The sequence below is a fragment of the Eulemur rufifrons genome, chromosome 3 (genome assembly GCF_041146395.1).
Source record: "Eulemur rufifrons isolate Redbay chromosome 3, OSU_ERuf_1, whole genome shotgun sequence".
In the NCBI taxonomy this organism is placed as follows: domain Eukaryota; kingdom Metazoa; phylum Chordata; class Mammalia; order Primates; family Lemuridae; genus Eulemur; species Eulemur rufifrons.
In genome coordinates, this window is record NC_090985.1 from 86,605,756 (window position 1) to 86,630,016 (window position 24,261).

General features: G+C 40.4%; 1 protein-coding gene across 1 annotated transcript in view; it reads left to right on the forward strand.

Moving 5' to 3' along the window:
- Positions 1 to 24,261, forward strand: part of CPA6 (carboxypeptidase A6) — a 265,046-nt gene that overhangs the window by 164,176 nt on the left and 76,609 nt on the right. The window contains exon 3 of the mRNA XM_069466420.1: positions 18,461 to 18,585. Within this exon, the coding sequence (XP_069322521.1) occupies positions 18,461 to 18,585 (125 nt within the window). The remainder of the gene's footprint in view (positions 1 to 18,460; positions 18,586 to 24,261) is intronic.

Consider the following 24,261-nt stretch of genomic DNA (forward strand, 5'->3'; position numbering starts at 1 on the left):
GAAGCTAATTAAGCTGAAGCTTCAGGATCCCTCACTTGCCTGGGCCCTTTCCAACACCCTGTTTTTGTAATCATAATTGTGTACTCTTTTTCTTCCATTGGACCCCAACATTGTATGAGCCTCAGATCCGCATAAAACTTGGAGCACCTCATGCTTGCTATGTTTGGGAGTAGAAGGGATATATAGTAAGAAAGGTAGTAAGGAAGCAAGCAGCACCTTCCAGCGAAGGAATCCATCCTGCCAGGGATGGAGACAGAGGTTGACAATTCAATCCCTGAGACTGGCACGTGGGCGACTGGAAGAGGTGATGCTGAGAAGGTGCATGACCAGAGGCCTTGGATGCATGACCAGAAGCTTTGGCGCTGCCAAAGAGTTTGGACTTTATTCTCTAAACAATAGATGACAGAGATTTTTTTTAGCAGTCCCCTGCATTTTAAAAAGGTAACTGTAGCAACTGCGGAAGGAAACAGATTGTTGAAAGGAAGGAGTAGAGCCAGGGACATCAGTCAGCAGCATAATGAAAGAGACCAGCAAGGAAATGTGGAAGGTGCAGGTTCCGGCACTGGGGTGAATTTGAGGGGCACATCAGAGAGAGGATCTACCTGGAGGCCCACTGGAAGATAGCCCAGGAAGATGCATTAAAGGTGACTTTTATAGTTTGGGTGCATTTATAATTTGGATAACAAATCTCTCAACCCAAAGAAAAATATGGGAGGAGGAGTGAGTTTCATGGAGAAATTAATGAGCTGCATTTTGGATAAGTTGAATTTTTCTACACTGTGCTTCTATCATTCTGAAAACATATGTATATAAAATTCTAATTTAACTATCTACTTTTTGAAAAGAGCTACTGCACATTTGAAAGAAAAATCACACATAACCCAGTACTTATTATGTCATTGTTCAAAAAATCATATGTAATGATTTAGTGAGAGATGTTAATTAAATCACCATTTCTAAAAATATAAAATGGGATTTAAGTACACAGGCAAAAGTCTTTCTTGCTAATAAAACATGAAATCAGACAGGCTTTACAATAATTTGGCACCATCTTTGATAGCCAAAAAGATGGTTCTAAAGTATCTGCAAATAGCTTCTAGGATGAAGAAGGTCAGAAGACTCCGGGTTTATGTCATTAACTGGAAAGCAGCCGAGTAGGGAAGGAGGGGAACTGACAGCTCTGCTTGGATCCCGGCGGAGGTTGGGGGTTAATGGAAGGAAGTTTAAAGTTGCATATAAGATGTATTTGGCAGAAGCAGTGAATTATATCTGCAATCCACATTGAAGAATACAGAACAGATTCAGTGCCTTGATAAAATTATACGAATTAAACATTTAGCAAAGCATAAAGCAGCATGATGTCTCAAAAAAAAGGTCATCCAAATGTCCCCAAAGGACTGTTCACTGAGCTTTATTCTGAAGAGTAAACTCCTCGAGGATGAGGGACATCTGTTTTTGGTGCATAAGCTTTGCAGTGCCTATTAGACATCATGATTTATTCATTGCCACCTAACAGAAAAGCAATTGCCGGGATGCCCCTCTCCTAATTCAGTGCCCTGTTTGCTGGGCCATGACACTGCTATCCACAACAGAAAGAAGAAGTGGATGCTCCACAGTTGTCACAAAAGGCATCCAGATAGCTTAACATCCATCAGAGAGTTCCTTCCTGTGGATTATGCAGTGACGCAGCCGGGATTCTGATAGCACATCCTGACCACATTTTTGCTCTTAGGATTAGAAATGTTTCCCCCTTTCCCGAATTTATCTCAAACCTAGTTAAAGTTAACACCCCTTGTTCCCTGAATATTTTTATGACTCTGAGAGCTAAAGGATGTTTTAGATATTTATAGAGTTACCACCTGCTCAATCAGCAAATGGTCTGGAATTTTTTAAAATAATAGTGGACTCTGGTTCCATGCGAACTGTAGCACACTTTGACTTAAATGGTACAAAAGCAATTTATGTAACCAAAACGTTTTTACCCCTGTGATATTTTGAAATAAAAAATAGTTAAAATGAATTAAAATAAAATAATAGTGGAGGAGGGGAAGGAAGTTGCTTGGGTATAGATGGAAAAGTTCTGGAGATCTGTTTCAAAACAATGTGAATACACTTAATACGACTGAACCGAATACTTAAAATGGTTAAATAGTAAAAATAACAATAGTGGAGTAAAAGTTCTCATTCTTAACATGTATTATGCCACAAGAAATCCCCAAGCCCTTAATGGATACCTCAGAACTTCAGGATTCCCTAAGGAAATCTACCTCTTCCTTTCCATGCTTTTTCTATATGGAGTTTCTGGTCTCATTCTTAGGTCTGTAACTGTATATTTGTCAAACAGAAATTGAGCAGCACATTCAACTGACAGGCGTACAGTCTGAAGCTGTATTAAAAAAAGAATTATGTGTCTGCTGCTGTAAGAAGTTGTGTGATTTCACAAACCAAACCCCTTAATGTGGTGCTGAAAAGCAAGGCTTGGTGATTCCAAATTCAAAGCCCAAAACTGCCCATTCTTCAGCATGGAAAAAAAACAAAAATATAAATGATTTGAAACCGCATGTGGATAGACAATCATTTCTATTTTTTTTAGAGAATATAAGTGGTTTTGCTATAATGCAATATATGCATTCCAGAAAATCATCTATAACATTATGCACTAAAAATAGCAGGGCCTTTGAGAAAATTCGATTAGCCACAGACCACTCAAACCTATGCGACTTTATGAACAGAATACTAACAACGACAACAAATCCTAATAAGATACTAGCACAGTTTAAAAGGTATGTTAAATTCCTGGAGAAAAAATACCACAGACACTAAATAGTTAATACAGATATGGTAAATATAAGTATTTATTATGGTAAATAACAGTAGCTTGATGGAAAGGGGTATCAGGAGGGTTGAGGCCACTGAGCTTTGTAGCAACAAGGAGAACATTAAGAAGCATCAGGAATAACCAAGCAAAGGGACTTCCAGGGCAAACAGTGCCCAGCTGAGCTGAGACTGAGAATGTGGGGTGCACGGGGATCCTGAACAGCCCTGTGTTCCTCGGTGCCCCGCTGTGCTACACGGCAGCAGTCAACACACTTTACGTTCAGCTGCTGTTACTTGGCAGTGTGAAGTATTAAAGTTCTGGGCAAATCACAAATGAACCAATGCAAATTTGGCATGATTTTGACATTACCCTGTATTACCAATCATGTCAAAGCTACTTAGAATTACATAAATACACGTTCTACCAGAACAGACTGGACCTGCCTTTACACATTTTCTGAAAAATCAGATAACGTATAGATTTGACTCGGGACAAATGAGGAATCGACTTGGTTCCTACCCCTGCATTAACACTTCTCAGCAGCCAAATAAGCGAGTCTTCCTCTAAAAATGGTGCAAGATGCAACCTTTCTCAGAGAGTCACTGAAACTGCATAGCCGGTTAAGTGCTACTAAGGGCTTCTGGGTGTACAAAGCAAGCAAAGAAAATTTCATTGTCTTCAAAACTACAGTTAAATTTGATGTTAATTTATCAGTAATAACTCCTGGAAAATCACAGTCATTAAATGCGGAGGCCTTTCATAAAGCATGGTCCTTGGCCAACAACTTCAGAGCTGCCTAGTGGCCTTGTTAAAAAGGCAGATTCCCTTGAGCCCAACCCAAGACCCCTGACATCAAGACAGTAGGTCCCAGAAATCATCATTTTGTTAAGGTATCCAGATGAGTTTGGTGCTCTCTGAAGTTTGAGAAGCCATGTTATGTTGATTTCTTGCCAGATAATAGAAATGGACAAAGTAGATAATAGTTGTCTCACTATATATTTTTCAAAGCATGTACTACATCCCCATGATGGGCTCTGCATGGGGAAGGTGTTGCAAGAATAGACTTCAGTGAGTACTGCCTGATACTGCTAAGGGATGTTAAGCCTGCGACAATGACCCTCACTCTGTGTCTATTCTCTAGGCATTCAGGAAAGTACAGGTTATTTGCATCTTGGACATAGGTAGGTTCAAAACCAGGATCTCTAGAACAGTTGGGAGGGATCAGGAAGAGGACTGTGTATGTACGTTAACCCTACACACACCTGTGAAGCTGGAGCAGTTTGATAAATATTGAACTACATCCCCAAGGGATGGTTATTAGCCACAGGCCCTGATGCCTGGATCTTTCCCCTGAGCTCTCTTGCCAAGAGCTAAAAGCCCAGAACACAAGGTGCTTCCAGGACCCAATTCCAGGCCATGACCAGTATGTGCTATGGTTGAGCAGTGTCCATGACATACTCATTAACTTTTTAAATACCCCCTCTACCCAGAAGATCCCTGAAGAACACCCAGGTGCAAGCTCCTTGAGGCTGGCAGGACCTACCCTATGTGCATCTGCTGTCATTGGCAGCCTTACAATCCAAGGGGAACTTCCAGGAGTCTAGAAAGGCCACGGCTCCAACTCAGAGCATGTTCTTTTGTCTTCTGGTTTGTGCACCCTTCTCTGCCCAGAGAAACTTCATAATTCCTTACCATTCAATACCATTCAAGAATTATCCTATCTTTACTTGTCTCTTGGCATCTTTTCATCTGCCACATAATTGTCCTATTGTAGCATGCCCCACATAGGAAACCCACTTGATTGGGGAAAGACTTTGATGAACTTCCTTAACACAGAATAAAACGCTTCGGGCCTTTGTGTTCTGGGCCAAGTCTTTGGAGGAAAGGGAAAACCAGTCTGCTTGGTAGGAGAGTGAGGTTCCCTGGGAAAATCCTAGAAAGGACAGAGAGCAGAAGAGGGGTGTAGGAGAAAAAAAATATTGAAAGAGTTTTAGATTGTTTTCCATGAAAAATGCAACATGAATTCCCTACTTTATCTCCCCTATCAAATATTCAGTAAGGTTTATACTGCTCACTAATGCTCATGCAGTGAACTCAGTTCTGTAATCAGAGTAGGTACAGGTGAAAAATAAAAGCTACCTGCGTGGATACTGTGGCAGCCTGAGAGAGGGTAGGACAGCTGACATCTGAACTGTAGCACCTGGATTCATTCAGGAATTCACTCATTAGTTGTTTATTCATAGCTTTCTAATACTGTCCAGGAGGTAGAACCATGCAAATCAAACTATATCTTCAAGAATGAATGTTCTTGACTGCTTAAAAATCTCAATCAGCTGAACACTTGGGAATTTTTAATCTTTTTAAGAGTAAACAGTTATCTATGGGTGTGGTGGTATGCATCTGTAGTCCTAGCTATTTGGGAGGCTGAGGCAGGAGGATAGCCTGAGCCCAGGAGTTTGAGGCTGCTGTGAGCTATGATCATGCCATGGCACTCCAGCCTGGGCATCAGAGCAAGACCCCTCTGAAATAAAATAAAATAAAATAAAATAATAAAATTAAATTAGAATTTTTTTAAAAGAGTTAATAGTCATCTTTAATTTGAGATAACTGAACTTGCTTTTAAATATGTCTAATTTTTCTAATTCTTCCCCTCTTACTGCTACAGCCATTTTCTTGTCCCAGGCAGATGAAGATCTGTCTCCAAGATAGACAGATGGAGATAAGATAATAAGAGCAACTGAAGCTCAGACTCGGGGGGATGGGGAGGCATGGGCAATGTATATAGCCTGATCTTTTGTACCCCCATAATGAGCTGAAAAACAAACAAAAAATAAAAATAAAATTAAAATAAAAAGATAGTAAGAGCAAAGGGTCCCTTTTACCTACTGTCCCATCAGGATGTGCGAAATTCCATGATTGAATGGTTTTTGTTCCAGTTGAACTAGAAACAAGAATAACAAAAGAACCGTTTCATTACTATCTAAAGAAAATCTTACCTAAATGAAGTCCATTTCCTATTGAGCCTAGACTAAATCATTGTTTACATAGAAAGAGTACTCAAGAAGGCTAGCACTTACATTTACAAGTATACATCTAAAACATCTAGTAAATCCAATGTACTTAGTCTCAAAAACTTCCAAATGCCCCATGCCTTGTTCCTATCAACACCCATCTTTCTTCACTCATGAAATTTAGAAAAAAGGAGCAATAAAAGATCGATTTCATGATACCTATTTGGCAACCACCAGATATTGGAAGGGGGACAATTAATTACAAATGTAATGACAGCCAATTTTGTAAGTTATATTTTGGTAAATTATGCTTTCCTAAGAAATTATTCATTTTTCAATTGTATTAGCTTGAGGTCATTTAGAGTATTCTCTTTAATTTGATGAATCTGAGTTTACGTCACCTTCTCATTGCTAATATTGGTCGTTTGAATCTTTATTCTTTGATTCTTAAGCAGATTTGCTGACAGTGTTTCTATTTTAAATGTGTTTCAAAGATGAAGTTTCGCTTTTGTTGATCCTCAGTATTACCTTTGTTTTGCATTTCATCAATTTCTCCTCTCATCTTTATTAGGACCTGCCTGCTACTTTTTTGTTTTCACTACTTTGTTGTTGTTGTTGTTGTTTTTGTTGGGACAGTCTCGCTCAGTTGCCCCAGGTAGAGTGCAGTAGAGTCATCGTAGCTCACAGCAACCTCAAACTCCTGGGCTCAAGTGATTCTCCTGCCCCAGTCTCCCAAGTAGCTGGGACTATAGGTGTGTGCCACGCAGCCCAGCTAATTTTTTTGTTTTTAGTACAGATGGGGTCTCACTCTTGCTCAGGCTGGTCTCAAACTCGTGAGCTCGAGCAATCCTCTGGCCTCAGCCTTCCAGAGTGCTAGGATTATAGGCGTGAGCCACCATGCCTAGCTTCACTACTTTTTTACTTTTGTACTTTCTTGGTTTAGACATATCAATTTTATACCTTTATTCTTTTGCAACATGAGCATTTAAGGTTATAAATGCCTCTCTTTGAAATGTTATATTTATTTGTGATTTGATTCTAATTTCACTGCAGTGTCCTCTTTAACCTGCAAGTTATTTAAAAATCTGTTTTTTAGTTTCTAAATGTAGACAGTTTGTGTCATTGATTTCTAAATTTAATTACACTGTGATCAGAGATCATTTGACATCAATTCTCTGACATTTGTTGGAACTTGTTTTGTAGCCTGGTGTTGGGTCAATTTTCATAAAAATTCTACATGTGCTAAGAAAGAAAGTCTGTTTAATCTTTCAGTTACTGAGATATAACTGAAGATTTATAATTCACTATCCTTATGATATTGTCAACTTTTACCATATATATTACATATTTGGATGCTGTTGTGTCAATGTTGAATGCATTCAGATACTATTTATATCTTCCTAACAAATTGAATGTTTTATCAGTATATATAAATATACAAATGTACATACATACATATATATGTATACATATATAGGCATATATACACACGCTGTATATAGTGATACATACTGATATGTTATCCTTAAAAATGGTTTTGCTCTAATGTTTTGTTTGCTATTAATATAGCTGTGCCAGTTTCCTTCTTTCCTATTTTTCCTATGCTTTACCTTTTTCCAGTATTCTATTTTCAACCATTCTATTTTGTGCATCTCTTGTAACCAGCACTTAGGAGGATATTTTTTATTCAATATACATGTTCTTTTAACTAGAGAATGTAATCCGTTTTTTTCACTATATTTACTGATATATTTCCTTATTTCTTTTTTGAAACTATTTTCTTTTTGATGCTTTTCTTTTCTGCATTGTAGATATGTTACCTCCCTTGATGTCCCTTTATCCCTCCCCTGTTGATAATATAATTGTCTTAAATATTTCATCTGCATACATTGAAAAATGTATGTAGATACCCTTAGATACTCTTGCTTATCATTTCCATTTTGTTTCAGGAACTTCCTCTAGCCATTATTTTATTTTATGTTATGCTATGTTATTTTTTTTGAGACAGAGTCTCACTCTGTTGCCCTGGCTAGAGTGCCGTGGCAACAGCCTAGCTCACAGCAACCTCAAACTCCTGAGCTCAAGCGATCCTCCTGCCTCAGCCTCCTGAGTAGCTGGGACTACAGGCGTGAGCCACCACGCCCAGCTAATTTTTCTATTTTTTTAGTAGAGACAGGTCTCACTCTTGCTCAGGCTGGACTCTAACTCCTGAGCTCAAGAAATCCTCCCACCTCAGCCTCCCAGAGTGCTAGGATTACAGGTGTGAGCCACTGCACCCAGCCGAGCCATTATTTTAGATACCATGAAACTGGTATCTGATGTTCTTGAGTCTATAATCCTGCTATGTGTTGAATCTGTTGGCTTTTGCTTATAGTAACTTAGTAATAAACTGTTCATAATTACTTATGAGGCAAAGAATGGGAATCTGGAGGGTCTATGTCTAGACTGGTCATAGGTAATCAAAGGAAGAATCCTAAGTCTTCTCTAAGTCCAACAGGGAGTCTCCTGCAGTAAGTCATTTCTGGAACATAGTGGGATAGTGGCATTCATATAACCATCTCTGTGTTTCAGGATCACGGGGCACAGGTAAAGTCCAACACTATCAGCACATTCTTTCTCTTCTTTCTTCTTTCCCTGACCCTATCAGCCTCTGCACGGAGCCTCTCATTCCCTCTTCCCTTCACCTTTGCCAGACAAGCTCCTACTCATCATTCAATATTATGCATAGACAACACCTCTCCTGGGAAAGTGTCCCCAGCCACCTCCCAAAACTTGATGGAACAGTACTGTGTCTTCTCGCTGTAGATAATCACACCACATATAATATCTGCTTAGCCCTGAGGGCAGAGCTCATCCTTGTATCCTCAGCGCTTAGCTCGACGGCTGAGGCTCTGTAGGCTTTCAGTAAACAGCGAATCAGTGGGGGTAGGGGTTACCATAGCTGTGACTTTTGAAAATCAGCCCATTCTCACGGACACCTGAGAGACAGAACAACCTCCAGATCCTCTGGGCTGTTCCCAGGGTGATGATCCGCTGCCACATCATCCTGCCCTCCACTCCTGGGATTCTCCATTGGTTTTTTATATCAGCTGACAGTTAATACAGAAGAAAATAACGTGCCGATTTCCATTTCATCCTCTCAGCTGTTTTGAAAAAATGCTTTCCATAAAGGAGTTGAAATTAACTTTCTAAAAATTGAATAGTTATCTTGCTTATGTATTATTTACCAATACTGACCTATAAGTCAATATAACTGACCACTGAAAAGTAATACTAGTGCTAAATTATTATTGGGAGTCTTTTTCTGATTTTCAGGATAGGGAGAAAAGCATGAGTAAACTTGATAAATATTTTCCTAGGGAACTGTAAACTTTTATAGTCAAAAAAAGCACATTGAGTCTGGCATAATTACAGAGTTTAAGGGATACTTGGGAATCATTTAATTCAACCCCTTTACTTGTAATTAAGAAAATTAAGGCTCTGACATATGACATATCAAAGTTTAGATAGAACCAGGAAGAAACTATTTCTTTTGTTTCCCAAGTTGGGAATTTTTTTCACTAAACCAAAGAAGAGTTTTGTTTGATTTATTTGGTTAATACTTAGAAGAATTCTTAGGCCAGCATCTGAAAGAGAAAATGTATAACAAAATCTGAAGTGATTTTCATCAAGTATTAGACCCCAGAAAAGAGCCAGAATTTTTAAACATAAATGCACTATCATATTGTTGTTGAGGACACCAAATGGAATACTTCTGAGTGTAGTGATCAAATATCATGAAGCGGGCATCAATGTGAAAATCATAAGTCATCAGAAGAGTGTAGAGGGAAATCTCTGCTACCTGATGTGATGCAGCCCAGGGGCTCTTGTCTTCCAACGTACTTCTTAATGGGTCTTCAGGTAATATGCCAGATGCTCTCTGATTATTTCCTTCCATTCCACTACAGAGCCAGGCTGAAAATGCTAACTCAATTCTCAGGTGTAGAATTATTTTAAATTAGCAAAACATAGTGAACTGTTATTTCTCTCATCTAGTAAATTTCCTGAGTGGCTGCTAAGTTCTTACAGCCTGTAGTGTAGAAGTCAGGAACCTTTCCTTAGCACTTATGAGTCTTCTCGTGTTCACTTAGAGGGTGAGAATGAAGGTGGTGTTGGCTCCATTGTATGAAAAAGGTGGTGGTGTGTCGGTGCGACAGAAAGATGCAAGGTGCCAAAATCAGATGTCACTGACTTCCTAATTTCTCCTGGGTGGACCAGCACAGATCTACATCCTCACTGCATAACCCCAATCTCCATAACCCAATCACTTCCAAGCCACCCTGGTCTGATGATGCTGAGAGTTCCCACCTCTCATCTACTTTACCGTTAGGTTTTCATGTGACCTAAGTAGACTGGTGACCATCCTGAAAAAGGGAAGAGCCTGACACTAACAGCTGGACCTTGGTGCTCTTATGTTGATCCTAAACCATTTCACACAGCACCAACATCAGACGAGACCATTCTTTGTTCACCATGAAATAAGACAAAAACAAGACCACTGTGACCATGTCTACACACTGACCAAAGGGGAAATACATTGTCTATTCCAGAAAAATGACCAAACATGCCCCTTTTCTGGCTAATAGAAATGACTACTGCTTTTTCAGCATTTACAGCTTTAGCCCCACTCTGCCTCTCCCACCTTCTAGATAAAATTACTAAAATATCACATGATAGAATTATTTCCCTTCCTCACATCATTTAGTCCTAAGAAAAACCTCAATTCTCTAAACCCTCCACAAATCACCTAAAGCGAGTCCAAATCCCTCAATTAGTCCTTTCTAACACCTCTTACTGAGATTGCCTGTTTCCCATGTTGGGTTGTCCCTTGGTTGCAACAAGCCAATAAACCAAACTCCCTTTGACCACATGTATGTCCTGAGAGTCTTTGATTGATGGGCTTCAGCAATCCTTGCAGTTTGGTGAACCCATCAACTAGTAGGTCAGGGAAATGTTAAGAGTTGTTTGCTTTGCCAACCACGTGTGCTTGGTTTTGATCAATGAGAGGTACTATCCAGCTATAACAATCAGCATTCAGCCTTGAAGAGAATTAGGGGAAAAACTTGGACAGCAAAACAAAGTTTTACCAGACCTTCCACATTTACCTAATCTGGGAATCATGCTTGCCTGATAACTGGTACTCAGGCTAGTAGCATTAATTTCTGTTATAGTGAAATTTACATTCTTAAGCAATGCTTTCATTTAGTCTAGGCTCATTTCATTCTGCCATTGGGCTCCCACCAATTTTTATAATTATTTTAATGCTTAATTAGTTTATAGTTGATATATTATTTTTCTTTAATGGCTAAACAACTGGAGTCTTTGTCACCTAAATTTCTGTCCCCTCCCCTTTTTTATTTTTTTAAAGACAGAGTCTCACTCTGTTGCTGAGACTGGGGTAGTGGAGTGATCACAGTTCACTGAAGCCTTGAACTCCTGGGCGCAAGCGAGCCTCCTACCTCAGCCTTTTGAGTAGCTGGGACTTATTTCTGGGGCCTTTTGTTGGAATCATTAGGGCTCTGTTTTAGGAAAGTGATAACTTGCAAATTGCTTCTGTGGTTAGAGAAAGGATGGGGCTGAATAAAATTAGCCCCAGAATTTTAACAGCCTATCAAAAGTCTTTGGTTCACAGAAGACCATAGTTTCTGACCAAATTTCCCTTCCAGCAGCCCAGTGATATTTGAAATGTTGGCAAGTCATAAATAGAGCAAGGACAAATAATACAGTGAAAAATAAGCATTTATTTAAAACTATGTGATTGAAGTGGCCATTACGGTCATCCAAAATAATGCAGTACTGTAACTTAAGAAGCAGCATAGTCTAGGATTACACCTGAATGTAATAAAAATTCAAAATTAAGTTGAGAAATGGGATGAGTGGACAAAATTTCAGGGAACCACCTTATCAATTTCTTGGTAAGGGGAATTAGAATTAGGAATTTAGAAATGCTCGAAAGCAATCTTAGAGTATATATTTGAAGAAAGAGGAAAGAGATAAATTTATTCCTTCTACAAAATATTTAGTGCCTATTATGTGCCACCCATGGTTCTAAGCACTGGGAATACAGTGTGAGAATGGAAGTGGGGGAGTCCCACTATCTTTACTTTTATGGAGATAATGGGGAAACTTACTAGTATGTCAATTGGGTTGAATTGTGGCCCCACAAAAGATATGTCCATGTCGTAATGGGAATCTGTGAATGTGACCTAATTTGGAAAGAGGGTCTTTTCAAATGTACTTAAGGATCTCAAGGTGAGCTCATCCTGAATTACCTGGACAGGCTCTAAATCCAGTGACAAGTATCCTTATAAGAAACAGAAGAGAAGAACAGGTGAAGATAGAGGTAGAAATTGGGGCAACCAATGTAACCACAAGCCGAGGATGCCTAGAGCCACCAGAAGGTAGAGAAACAAGTCAGGCTCCGCTAGAGGCTTCAGAGGGAGCACAGCCCTGCCAACACCTAGATTTTGGACTCCTGGCCTTCAGAACTTTGAGAGAATAAATTTCTGTTGTTTTAAACCATCCAGTTTGTTGCAATTCATTATGGCAGCCCTAGGAAACGCAAATAACAATTATTGATACCAATGAAATATAATGAAAAGTTGCAGACTGAAAGAAACACAATTCCATAAAGCAGATAGCAGAGGTACTTGACCTGAACTTGGCCGTCAGAGAAGCTTTCTGAGCAGTCATAGCCAAAGATCCTAAAGGAAGATTCAAGAAGGCTAAATTGGTACAGACCAAACAGACAATTTTAAGAGTAAAAAAGAGAGGGCACTTTCCAGTATATTCAGATTTTGTGTGTGCTAATATTTAATTAATATGATTATGTAAATTAAATCAAGTACTAATTGATGACAAACTTGATATCAAGTTTTCTTACTTAAAAACCTGTAATGTAGCACAAGTGCACTGCCTAACACTTTTCTAAACCAATAAAAAATAAGAATAAATATAGAGCAGGACAGTCCTCCTCCACGCTTCTGTGTTATTTTGGGCAGCTGGGAGGCAGGCCATCTGTTACCAGGTCGAAGGAGCACCTCAAATGTCTTCCCATGTCCCTATATAGGACTTACCCTGACGCTGCTGGAGGACACCCTGTGCCACCTGAGCCAGGTGTGTGATCAGCCCTGGGCCCAAAAGGTAGGTGGAGTGCTTCTCAGACGTAGGGCAGGCCAGCAAGTAAGCACACAGCACAGGAACCAGAAGAGCCATGAAATTAGTGCCAGATTGAATTATGACTTTTTTTAAATGCAAAGAAATTAGTTTTTGAATTTTGAATCACTTATTATTTAATAAATGCCCCCAGTCACCAGGCACTATTTTAAGCACTTTGTGTGTTTTAATTCATTTAAGCCCAGCAAATCTGTGAAAATATCCTGTTCATAATCCCATTTCATAAATGAGAAAACTGAAGTGCACAAAGCTAAAGTAAATGGCCCCTAGTCACACAGCTAATAAGTGGCAGAACTGGGATTCAGACCCACGCTGCCTGGCTCTAGAATTCAAGCTCTTAATCACTGCATTTTCTATTAATATAACCTCTCTAATCTCAATAATAAACAGTAACATTATTAAATATGGATCAACAAGGAAGAGGTAATTATCATCTTCATTTTACCAATGAAGACAGCAAGGCTCAGAGAGGTTAAGGAACTTGCCCAGAATCACAAAGATACTAAATGGGAGCCTAAATTTGACTGTAGGGAGTCAGATCCAGAGCCCATGGAATTGACCACCACTGTAGTGGCTTCAAATACAGCCATGTGCCTTTGTGCTAGGAAATATTCCTGCTTTGTTCGTATTCTTGATTTACGTATTGCTTCCTGCCCCCATACGCTTAAAGCCATCTCTAGGTTTTAATCTTCCTAAATGAGGGCATGATCTCACCATCTCTTTCATCTTAACCATACAAAGTGGAACTTTGTCTTTGCTTCTTCCAGCTTTTCTTTTCATATGCTTTTCAAATAGCCATCGTAAGAAATAGCTATTAGTTTTCAAGCTCTTACTATATGCCAGACTCTCGGCTATGTGTTTTACTTCTGCTATTCCCATGAATCCTCCAAAAAAGCCTGTGGGTGGGTTGTTTATCTTCATAGTACAGATGAGGAGACTGAAGCTCAGAAATGTTAAAACCTCCCCAAAGTCACACAGAGCTGCCAGAGCTAGAATTTCAGCCCCAGCCTGTCAAATTCCAAATGGAATAGTGACCATGACATTAAACTACCCTCACCTCTTAAATAGATCTGAATATATATGATGGGTGATCACATGAAGGGACGCATGGGAATAGCCAGAAGGCTCTGGAAAGGAGTGTCCTTTCCTGGGGAATATCAGGTGGCTGTTTGTAGCAAAGACCGGAGATGGTTGGCAAACAGCTCAAGGCCATCCTAACAAGGTTCTCAGTACTTTTGTTATGTCATAACCCAGGGTCATACAGCTTTGCAGTTCAGAAGCACTTATCACCTCATCCAGATGTGATCAGACCCTGAGGAAATGACTGATAGAAACCTACACACAATGGGCCGATTGGAACCTTGAAATATCTGCGTATCAATTTATAGGATAAATTACTCCAAAGGAAAGACCAGGGTGTGAGACCTACTGAGCAGACCCCCTCAAACTCAAAGTCAGGAAACTGGAAAATGCTTATCCTTCTAGGGTAGTCTCAGAAAATCCTAAAGACATGTACAGGGTCAGTAAATTATGGGCACTGGAGTTGAGCATATTCTGTATCAGCCATTTTGTAGCTGTGCATCCTTGGGAAAGTGACTTAACGTCTATGAACCTGAGTCTTCTCATTCGTTAAATTGTATCTACAATTAATTCCTATCTTGAGGTATTATTGAAAAGACAAATAATATGTATAAAGTGGGTGATGCCTTACAAATCTCGGATGCTTCTTATTGTCCCCTGTGTCCTGATATAGGCACATGCCTGCCACCCTGACTAAAAATATCCACACTACTTATCCAAACACCCTTTCCCCAAAATATTACTGGAAAAAACTGATAATTCATTTTAATTTACTTTCTAAATATCACAACAAAATACAATTTCTGATTTTGCAAATTCTGTTCAATCAATTGTCCTTTTGACCTACTGCTTTCTGGTGGCATGGTAGTTTCCTGGGAAGCCTTCTCCAAATCTTGATGTAGGACAAGTTCTTTGGAACTTTCCTGTGAGGAAGCTACTCTTTTCTGTAGAATGAGGATTCTTATTTTAGCATGTACCCCAGAAAATAGCACTTAGACTCATCTCCAGAGTGGTAATTCGTATTATTTTAGGTACCTGTGTCTCTCTGCCCTCTGCATACAGGACAATTTCCTCACCTCTACTGGCATTAAGGTGTAGCTGCAAACTGTTAGCCTTAATCTCAAAAATCTGTCTCTGTAATAGATTTAGAGGCAAGTCCCAAAGATGATTATAAAGGATTAGAAAATCTAATATACACAGAAAAGGGAAAGATACCAACATGCTTTATCTTGTTAAGGCAAGAAACAAGCTATTCCTCACTAAAAACCAAAACACATACACACACACACTCTCACACACACAGTGTACTGCTGTGTAAGGGATTAAGAAAAATGTCTGACAATAGTGTTAATTGTGAAAATGAGTTAAATTAGGATGCTGTTGATTCTCCTCTTTTGGAGACTTAAAAGATGCGGTTTAGACACATCTACTAGGGACAGTTTGGTACAGTCCTAGATGTATCCTTGCCCAAGGGCTGACAGATGGATTGAATGACCTCTCAGCATCCCTTCCAGCCTCACACTTCTGTTTTTCTATGGTCGTTGGACTGGCATGTTAGCGGAGTCAGATTTGCCCTTGCAAGATGGTGGAGTCAGCTGCTTAAAAGGAAACAGGTAGACTATTTGTTCCAAAAATAAAAGCCTCTCTACCCTGTTCCAGATTAAATTATACCATTAGAGGTTTATTTCCTTGAGTCACGAAGTATTTTTTGGTCTTCTAGAGTTCCCTAACAGAATGCAGACACTGATACCGAAGTGAAGATAAAGTAACTAAACTTTATCAGATCAGGGCTTAGCAGAGATCACAGCTCTGCAGCAGGACCAGGATGAATTATGCAGGAAGAGGGAGGCCCAGAGCAGACAAGGGAAGACAGAGACAGGACTGTAAAGACAAACTGCCTAATTGCAAATGTTACCCAAAGCTCCTGCAGAGATAGGCTCGCCTCTCTCCCATCTGAATTTGGTCTTGCTGTTGATGAAGGCAGATCTCCTATCAGGTGGGGAAAACTGACCAAGGCACAATAGCACATGGGAGGAGGTCTATACCCATGCAACTGATGGTGATTGGGTGGCTAATGTACACAAGGCACCATTCTAGGCACTTGGAATGGAGGGTAACCAAATGCACAAACCCTTTGCCCTCACAGAGCTTACACTCTGGCAAGAGGAAGCTATGGAATGAAAGAAGCACAAGATGCTCTGAGAACTGTGACAAGGAGACCTACCCTAATGGCTAAGTCCCCCCTAAAAGGGATGTTTCTATTGACATGTGAAGGTTGAGAAGAAATTGGAGAAAGGCATGTGTTGGGGGAAGAGCCAGCTGGAGAATGTTCCATTTAAAGTTACCAAAAGTGATTCAATGCAATCCCCATCAAAATACCATCATATTTCACAGATCTTGAAAAAATAATTCTATGCTTTGGTTGTAACCAAACAAGAGCCCAAATAGCCAAAGCGATCTTAAACAAAAAGAACAAATCTGGAGGCATCACATTAACCAGACTTCACACTACACTACAAGGCTATAGTAACCAAAACAGCATGAAATTGGTATAAAAATAGAGACATAGATCAATGGAACAGAACAGAGAACCCAGAAATAAAACCATCTACCTACAACCAACAGATCTTTGACAAAGCAGACAACATACACTGGAGAAAAGAAGCCCTATTCAATAAATGGTGCTGGGAAAATTGGATAGCCACATGCAGAAGAATGAAACAGAACCCCTACCTCTCACCACTCACAAAAATTAATTCAAGATGGATAAAAGACTTAAATGTAAGGCATGAAACTGTAAAAATTCTAGAAGAAAATATAGGAAAAACTCTTCTATTAATAGATATTAGCCTAGGCAAGGAATTTATGACTAAGACCCCAAAAGCAATTACAGCAATAACAAAAATAAATAAATGGGACTTGATTAAATTAAAAGGCTTCTGCACAGCCAAGATAATCAAATAATCAACAGAGCAAATAGCCTACAGAATGGGAGAAAATATTCACAAACTATACATCCAATAAAGGGCTAATATCCAGAAGCTACAAAGAACTCAAACAAATCATCAAGAAAAAAACAAATAACCCCATTAAAAAGTAGGCAAAAGACAGGAATAGAATTTTTTCAAAAGAAGATCGACTGATGGCCAAGAAACATATGATAAGATGCTCAATGTCCCTAATCTTCAGGAAATGCAAATTAAAACCACAATGAAATATCACCTTACCCCCATCAGAATAATTCTTAATAAGAAGTCAAAAAAACAATAGATACTGGTGTGGATACACAGAGAAAGGAATACTTATACACTGTTGGTGGGACTACAAATTAGTAGTGCCTATGGAAACAACCTCTATGGAAGACAGTATGGAGATTCACCAAAGAAACAAAAACAGACTTACCATTTGACCCAGCAATCCCACTACTGGGTATTTACCCCAAAGAAAACAAGTCATTTTATCAAAAAGATACCTGAGCTCAAATGTTTATCACAGCACAGTTCACAATATTGCAAAGATGCAAAGAATCAACCTAAGTGCCCATCAACGCATGAGTGGATTAACAAAATGTATTATACCAGAAAGTACTACTCAACCATAAAAAGAAAGGAATCAATGTCTTTTGCAGCAATTTGGATAGAACTGGAGACCATTATCCTAAGTGAAGTATCTCAAGAATGGTAAAAGAAACACCACATGTATTCTCTAATAAGTTGGAACTAGCCGATGAGCACAGAGGAAAGTAAAAATTGTTGGAAATCAACAAGGGGTGATGGGGAGGAGATGGGTAAAAACCTACCTAATGGGTACAATGAACACTATTCAGAGGATGTGCACACTAATAGCCCTGACTCAGGCACTGAAAACTCTCCATGTAACAAAAGCATTTGTACCTCCTTAATATTTTGAAATTAAAAAAAATAAATAAACTTACCAAAAGCTGTTTCAATTACTACAATTTGCTTGTGAGGTAGGATACAGGGTGATTTATATCTTTTTCTTTCTTATGTTTATCCAAATATTTGCACAATAAATAATTTTAAAACAATATCAAACTTAAAACTATTTTATCTCATTTTTACCTTGTGGCTTTAATGTGTCAATCTTCAAACTATGACTTGTAAATTATGATCAAACTCTATATGGATGTGATATAATTTGGAGCCCAAATTCAAGATCAAATAGGACTTTTATCCTGATGATGCAAGCATTGATTCTAATCCCAAAATACGTTTGGTGTTACTGTATGTAAACAAGATGATGTGTTTGACATTGTGACATGGATCTTTCCCCACCTACACTGAATATGAATTACAGGTTGGTTCCTGCACTATAGGTGGACCTGTGGCAGCCCAGCAGTGTCTCCCATGTATCAGAGGGAACAGTTACTGATGTCCATATTCCCCAGAATGGTTCTCGAGCCCTGTTAGCCTTCCTACGGGAAGCCAACATCCAGTACAAGTAAGCATTGCTTTTCAATTGCTATAAAATTCATTTGTATTAGCCAAACATAGTGATACGCACCTGTGGTCCCAGCTACTCGAGAGGCTGAGGCTGAAGATCACTTGAGCCTAGGAGTTTGAGGTTGCAGTGAGCTTTGGTGATGCCTCTGCACTCTGCCCAGGGCAACAGAGTGAGATCCCATTTCAAAAAAAAAAAAAAATTCATTTATACTAAAGTGAACTAAACTATACTTATATTCAGGTTATTTATCAAGTGCTTACAACAGTGTTTTAGGTACAGTTTTTCATATTGAGAAAACTGACATGAATCTATTCACCTCAAAGAGCTCATTAGTCTAACCGGGGTGGTAGCGAACACATGGACAGATCGTTTCACTGTTACCACTAAGTGATCAGAGTAAACACAGATCCTCTTTCTGTGAAAAAAGGAGAGCAGCCTCGCAATGCCTGGGGCAGGTGGGAAGGCGGCTGCACAGGAGCCTTTCTACAGGAGCCACGTGGGCCAGGCACAGATGAGACAAGGACCTGGCAGGCAGCGGGAACCACATGAGCAAAGGGAAGCAGCATAGGAGCTCAGGCTGTTAGTGTGCAGTGCAAGTCGGAGAGCAGAAAGAAAGGATGCAGAGAGGCGAGGAGGCCACGTTGTGGGGAGTCGTGTGCAGGAGTGAAAGCTCAGACCCATCTTGTGGATGGTGCTGTCCTATTGCAAAAGAGCCACATGTCAGTGGGGTGGGAGTGCGGGGAGGCAATAGGAAACTACAGTAACAGTCCAGAGATGGTGAGGCCTTAAGTTAGAACGGAGTAGTGGGAACAGGAGAACATTCAAAAACAATATTTCAGATGTAAAAATCACTGGACTCTCCTCTTGGTTGGATGGTAAGTAGGAAAGGAAGAAGTCAAAGGATGGCTCTAAATTTTCTAGTTTGAGTGACCGAGTAGACAGATTTGAACAGATGTGGATATTTTGAAGGCTATTTTTTTAAAGAAATAGTTGGAGCAGTAAGAAGAGAGCAAGTAGAAGACAATCACGGGAGTTAAAGAAGACAAGAAAGACTTTACAGAGAGGGAATGGTCTACGTTGCCAAGTGCTGCAGTGATATCCAGTGAGAAAAGGTTCGAGAAGTTTCTTTTGGATGTGGCAATGGAAAGTGCACTGACAACTCCAACAGTGGGGTGAGATTGTTATCAGTAGAAAACAGAGAAGCGAACAGGATGTGAGAATGCAGAGCAGCTCTAAGCAGTTAGAATAAGGGGAGAAGCAGAGAATGAGAAGTGACTACTCAGAGATGCAGCAAGAGTGATTGCTTGGGAGATCTGGGATTTGCTTAAGCAGAGGGAAATTGGCATGTCTGTTGGTTGAGGGGAAGGACCAATAGGGAGGGAGACACTGATGGTGCCAGAGAGAATGTACAGGTGCGGGACTGGGTGTGAACAGCAGGAAGGATGCCTCCTCCCCCAGACTGAAGAGGCAAATGTGGCCCTACCTAACACTGGAAAAAGATGACAGCCAATGGCTAAATTTTCTGGATGAAGTAAGAAGCCAAATTACCAACTGAAAGTGAAGAAATAGGGGTTGAAGTGCATTTCCAAGAGGAAAACTGGAGTAAGGACCAAGAAAAGTAGTTGATGCGGAAAAGAGAGATTGCAGCCTTGCTACAGAGTTGAGGTTTCATTGGATCGGACCATAGAAAGGCCAGGGTGGCAAGGACATTGAGGTTCCCAAGGAGATACTAGGTCAAGTTTTCATCATGGGGGCTAATCTGGATGGGGAGGCATGATGGGACCAATGGAAGAACCAAGGAAGGCATGAAGGTCTTTTAAATTGAAAACAGATATGTAAGAAGCAGGAAGGAAGGAAATTCCACAAAATGTGGGTTGTTGGATGCTCAGAGTTCTGGGGTAGAATGTTTACAGCTGGTGACAAGGTCCAGGGTAGCCCGGAGGAAGTGGTTGACAGGGAGTGTTGGGTGCAGATCTCTGAGGCTGGTGCAGCCAAGAATGGGTGCGCTGAATCACCAGAATCACAGAGCAGGCTGGAATCTCTTTGGCTGATGGCGAGATTAGAGGAGGAGGGAGCCACATACTCCTGGGGCAGGGCTGTCAGGGCGGAGCCAGGAGCTCTAAGAAAGCAGCCAGGAGTGGCACGAGGCGCAGGAGGATGAGTGTTCCAGAAGTTAGAAGATTAATGGGAAAGCAGAGATGGGTCCAGGAGAAAGCTGCCCTCCCTCCCGCTGGCCCCATGGTGGGTGGGGGTATGGGGGGTAGAAAGCCACAGAAGAACGTATGTCCTTTACTGTCAAATTTCTGATGGGGCCAAGAATATAAGAAAAGCTAGTTCTCTGAAGAGACTGGAGGTTGTAGGAAGTTTATTTTCGGTGGAAGCAGGACTCCAGTGGGCACAAGGAAAAGCAGGTGGTGGAGAGAAGGGGTGTCGGTGGAAGATCTGGGAAGAGAAGTATAGTGTGGGGAATTCATGATACAAGAGGGAGTGACTTATTTTTCACTGGGAATCCTAGGATTTGAGGGTTGAGAAGCATGATTGTAAATGACTACCCTCAACTATCCCAACTTTTTAGCAGGTCGTTGTACTGTCCAGACTGGCACACAGGTCCCTGATGCTGTTGGGGGGCGGGGGGCACTGGGGGGGTGGGCCATGGCTCTGTGGGTCCATGGTGAGGGTCCAGTCTCTCTGAAGGGCTGGGCCAAGGGGTGCCAGATGACAGTGACACCTCTGGGCCACACAGAGACAGCCCTGCCAGAAAGAAATTTACAGCCTTATTAAAGCTGTGATTTGGTTTTTGCAGAAAGGTATTTCATCTGTGCTTCTAGAATGGAATCACAGCGGTGCATAAAACTATTGTTCGTACTGGACACATTTTAGCATCTGCTCTAGCTTTGAGGGCGTACTGTGATTCTCTGAATGCCTCACAGGAAAGAGCCTGGCAATTATATCTATAGGCGCTCAGTCACAACGCACATGCTTCATTAATTATTATTCAGTAGAAAAGAATCTTCCAGTTAGCTTAACAAGTCTCTATTTCCTGCCATTAAATTTAGGTCATGTGGAACTGACATAGAATAAAATATCACACTTTATGTCACAGAGAATAGAGTCTAAAAAAATGAGTGTTTAAGTCAGTTGCCTCCTCATGGAGAACAATCATTTAGAATTATTCATTCTGTTGGTCCCAAGATAATAACACGTTAAAGTCGATTAAATTCCACGGGCCCAGTAGGTAGAGATCATTTTAATTGACGTTTATTATTGTAGCCTGGAGTATTTTCAAAAGATTATCATTTACTCTGTACAGGAATACTTAATGGCTATAGTGATTTTTAAAGTGGGGATAATGTGACCCCATGTGTCTGTCCCCTAGGCGATCAACCCCTCTCTATGAAATGACTCATTCTGCCAGAAAAAAAAATTTTTGGTCATTTTAAAAATTAAATACCTGTAAAAAAAAAAAATAGCAATGAAATTTGGATTTTTGAGGGTCCCTCCCCACCCTGGAAGCTTTGGGGACGTGGTTTTGCACTGAGTGATGACATCACTTGGACAGTTCTGAATACTTCTAGTCATTGCTATGGGAGTACACACAACTAGCCTAGGAATAATAATAGGCCATAAGGAACTAAGAAAATATAACAGTTCATGAAGACCATTTTGAGATTCCATTTCACAGCCTTCTAGTCCATATGCTGGTTTCTGGTCAACTACTTGATAAGGAAAATGGGTTTGGGCCTTGCATATCACAATTACTGTTTAACTTAACATTGGTCTCTTAGGGCCTGTATTAGGGTGCAGTCTAAGTTACTAAAAAGAGACCTGTATTAGTTTGCTAGACTGCCATAACAACGTACCATAGACTTTAGAAACTGGAAATTCAAAAGGAGATCCTTGTATAGATTGCTGGCTTTGGCAAATCTACTTTTTTTTTTTTTTTCTTTAGTTTCCTGAGATAGAAAAAAGGAGCCAGGAGAGATGGCTAGCTGGTCCTGGGGAAGGAAAGAGACCTGAAGGTCACCTGCAGTGCTGGAATATGTTGACAGTTTAGAACCACCTCAGCCCCACCCAAACTTGCCTCCTTCTTGCCCCTCCCGGATTCTCCCCCAGCACAAGAAAGTCAGGACATTGACACAGAGGTTCATTTGGCCCAAGACCGATCTTCGCAATATTGTGAAGTTCTTTAGCCCACACAAACCTAGTCATCTGTAACTTCTTAGCTTGAGGGAAGAAAGAAAACACAAATACAGATGGTGTTCAGACTGACTTAACGGGCCACTCATGTTTGGATGCCAGGAGCCTTGACCAAGCTCTGAGCCACCTCTCCTTATTTTGACTTCTAAGGTGTTTCCAGTTTTAAAGTCCAAAGTTGAAAGAAAAGAACAGTAAGTCCATAATCAATTCCTAATTAAATACTTTGTCCACAGTGGACACTCAATAAATAACAAATGAGTAAGTGAAAAAGAATGTCCTATACCCAATATGACCCTAAGAAAAATCTATTTCCTTCATGAACCAAAAAGTATTTATTCAGATGGTTCAAGATAATTTTTAAAACCTAAGTGGCTTATATAGATCAGCCTTGGAAGTCATTTAAAGATGCTCATTACATGGTCTTTTAATAGCCATTAAGCAATAGGTTCTTTTGGAAAATAAAACATGAAAGCAAAGCTTTTTAGCCACCTGCCAGGCCCAGAAAAATCACTGAAAGGTTTTCTAATATCTTTAAGTATTGCAAATGAGTGAAGCGCCTTGGTACCTCATGGTGCTCTCATTAGTGGAGGCTGGTGAGTATTGGGAAGACAAGCCTGTATCTGTCTAGCTCAGATGTCACATCAGGAACACGAATGACTCCACCTGGAGCTGGTTCCACACAGCCTGGAATCCCCCACCCTGGCTTCAGCCTTTAATTTCCAAATGCGCTCATTACGCTCAGTTGAGCTCCTCGTCTCTTGGCATCCTTGATACTGGCAGGCAGCGAAATAGCTTTTTCCAATTCTGGGTATTTCTTCAGTTTCCTCTTGAGGACTGTAGCTTCCTCCCTCCTTTCCTTTCTCTCTCTGAGTCTCAGGTCAGGTGTGCTGGCAGGTGACCTAAGGACAGTCTCTGGGTGGTGGAAGGGATGTGAGCACGTGGACCTGGAGAGGGGATGTGACAAGGGCGTGGAGGAGCAGCCTGGGCCCAGTTTTCATCATGTCACCTGGACGTGGAGTCCCAGGATTGGAATTTGGGTTCACCTCCCAAGTTCAAATTCCGGCTCTGCACTGACCAGCAGAGTGACATCGGCAAGTTCTTAACACTTTTGAGGCTCAGCTTTTCCATTTTTAAAATGGTGATAACAACAGAATGTACCACGTAGGGCTATCAGCTACGATCACGTACATCAAACACATAGCACAGTGCAGGCTCGCGGGAAGTCCTCAAATGTACGCGTTCGTGGCCATCCCTCGGCTGTTGTAGCTGCTCAATCAGTAGTAGTTGTTATTACTACTGTTATTATTTGGGTACATCTGCCTATTTATACTTTAAATTTATTACCTCATTTCACAGTTTTCCTTTCCTGAAAAAGAATATTTTCTCAACATTTGGTATTTTTATAAATATCGATTGCCATAGTCCTTCTTTACATAGATACATATGATTTTCTTTAGATGTTGCCTGATTTTTTTA